Raw genomic sequence first — 737 nt, 5'->3', positions numbered from 1 at the left:
TCAGAAGTATTTTTTGAAATTCATATCCAAAACTTGAAAAATTTAATGAAAATTGGAGGAATTGTTGATTAAATAAAGTTGTTTTAGCAAAGCATGGACACTATTTTAATCAAAAATCACCGAAAAAGTTTTAATATGCAAAACTCAATATTAAAAAAATAACGATTTTGACATTTTTGCTTCCCACTGTAGGTTAAAAAAAAAAAATAAATAAAAAATAGCTGACGAGCCCGATTTTTGTCTGCTGCTTTTTTTTTAAATTAATAAATTAATTTATTTATTTATTGGTTACTATTCAATATCAGTGAACTTAAATTTCAACGGAATGTTTGGCAAATTAACAAATAAACTCTTAAAAGCATTTGCCGTAGGGTAATTAAATTCAATTTTAAAATTTCTAACTATTCTAGCAATACCCAATTCCATTTCCAGTTCGCTAATTCTGCGTCCCAGACAAATTCTTGGACCGAAACCGAACGGCAAAAATATGAACGGNAATTCTGCGTCCCAGACAAATTCTTGGACCGAAACCGAACGGCAAAAATATGAACGGATTGTTTGGTTTTAGTGTTTGCACGCACTCGGTTGCACTGTTCACGATATTCTCGTCCTCTCCTTTAGCCGATCGCAGCCAACGTTCTGGCAAAAATTCCAACGGATGGGGAAAATACTTTTCATTAGCCAATAGAGTAGTGGCAACCATATTCACCAAAGTACCTTTCGGCACTCTATAACCG

The 737-nt window shown here is 33.2% G+C and overlaps 1 protein-coding gene across 1 annotated transcript; it reads right to left on the bottom strand.

The window, feature by feature from the left end:
• Nucleotides 1-253: 253 nt before the first annotated feature.
• Nucleotides 254-730, bottom strand: LOC108382734 (cytochrome P450 CYP12A2-like; the record flags this gene model as incomplete). Its single annotated transcript, XM_017639105.1, has 2 exons — nucleotides 254-436; nucleotides 474-730. Coding segments are annotated over 2 exons (402 nt in total), but the record flags the coding sequence as incomplete, so codon positions are not given.
• Nucleotides 731-737: the final 7 nt, after the last annotated feature.

Source organism: Rhagoletis zephyria, unplaced genomic scaffold (genome assembly GCF_001687245.7).
Source record: "Rhagoletis zephyria isolate East Lansing unplaced genomic scaffold, Rhagoletis_zephyria_1.1 Rzeph_scaffold_28382, whole genome shotgun sequence".
Classification (NCBI taxonomy): domain Eukaryota; kingdom Metazoa; phylum Arthropoda; class Insecta; order Diptera; family Tephritidae; genus Rhagoletis; species Rhagoletis zephyria.
Note: the sequence above shows the minus strand (reverse complement) of the source record. Positions and strands in the feature narration are given on the sequence as shown.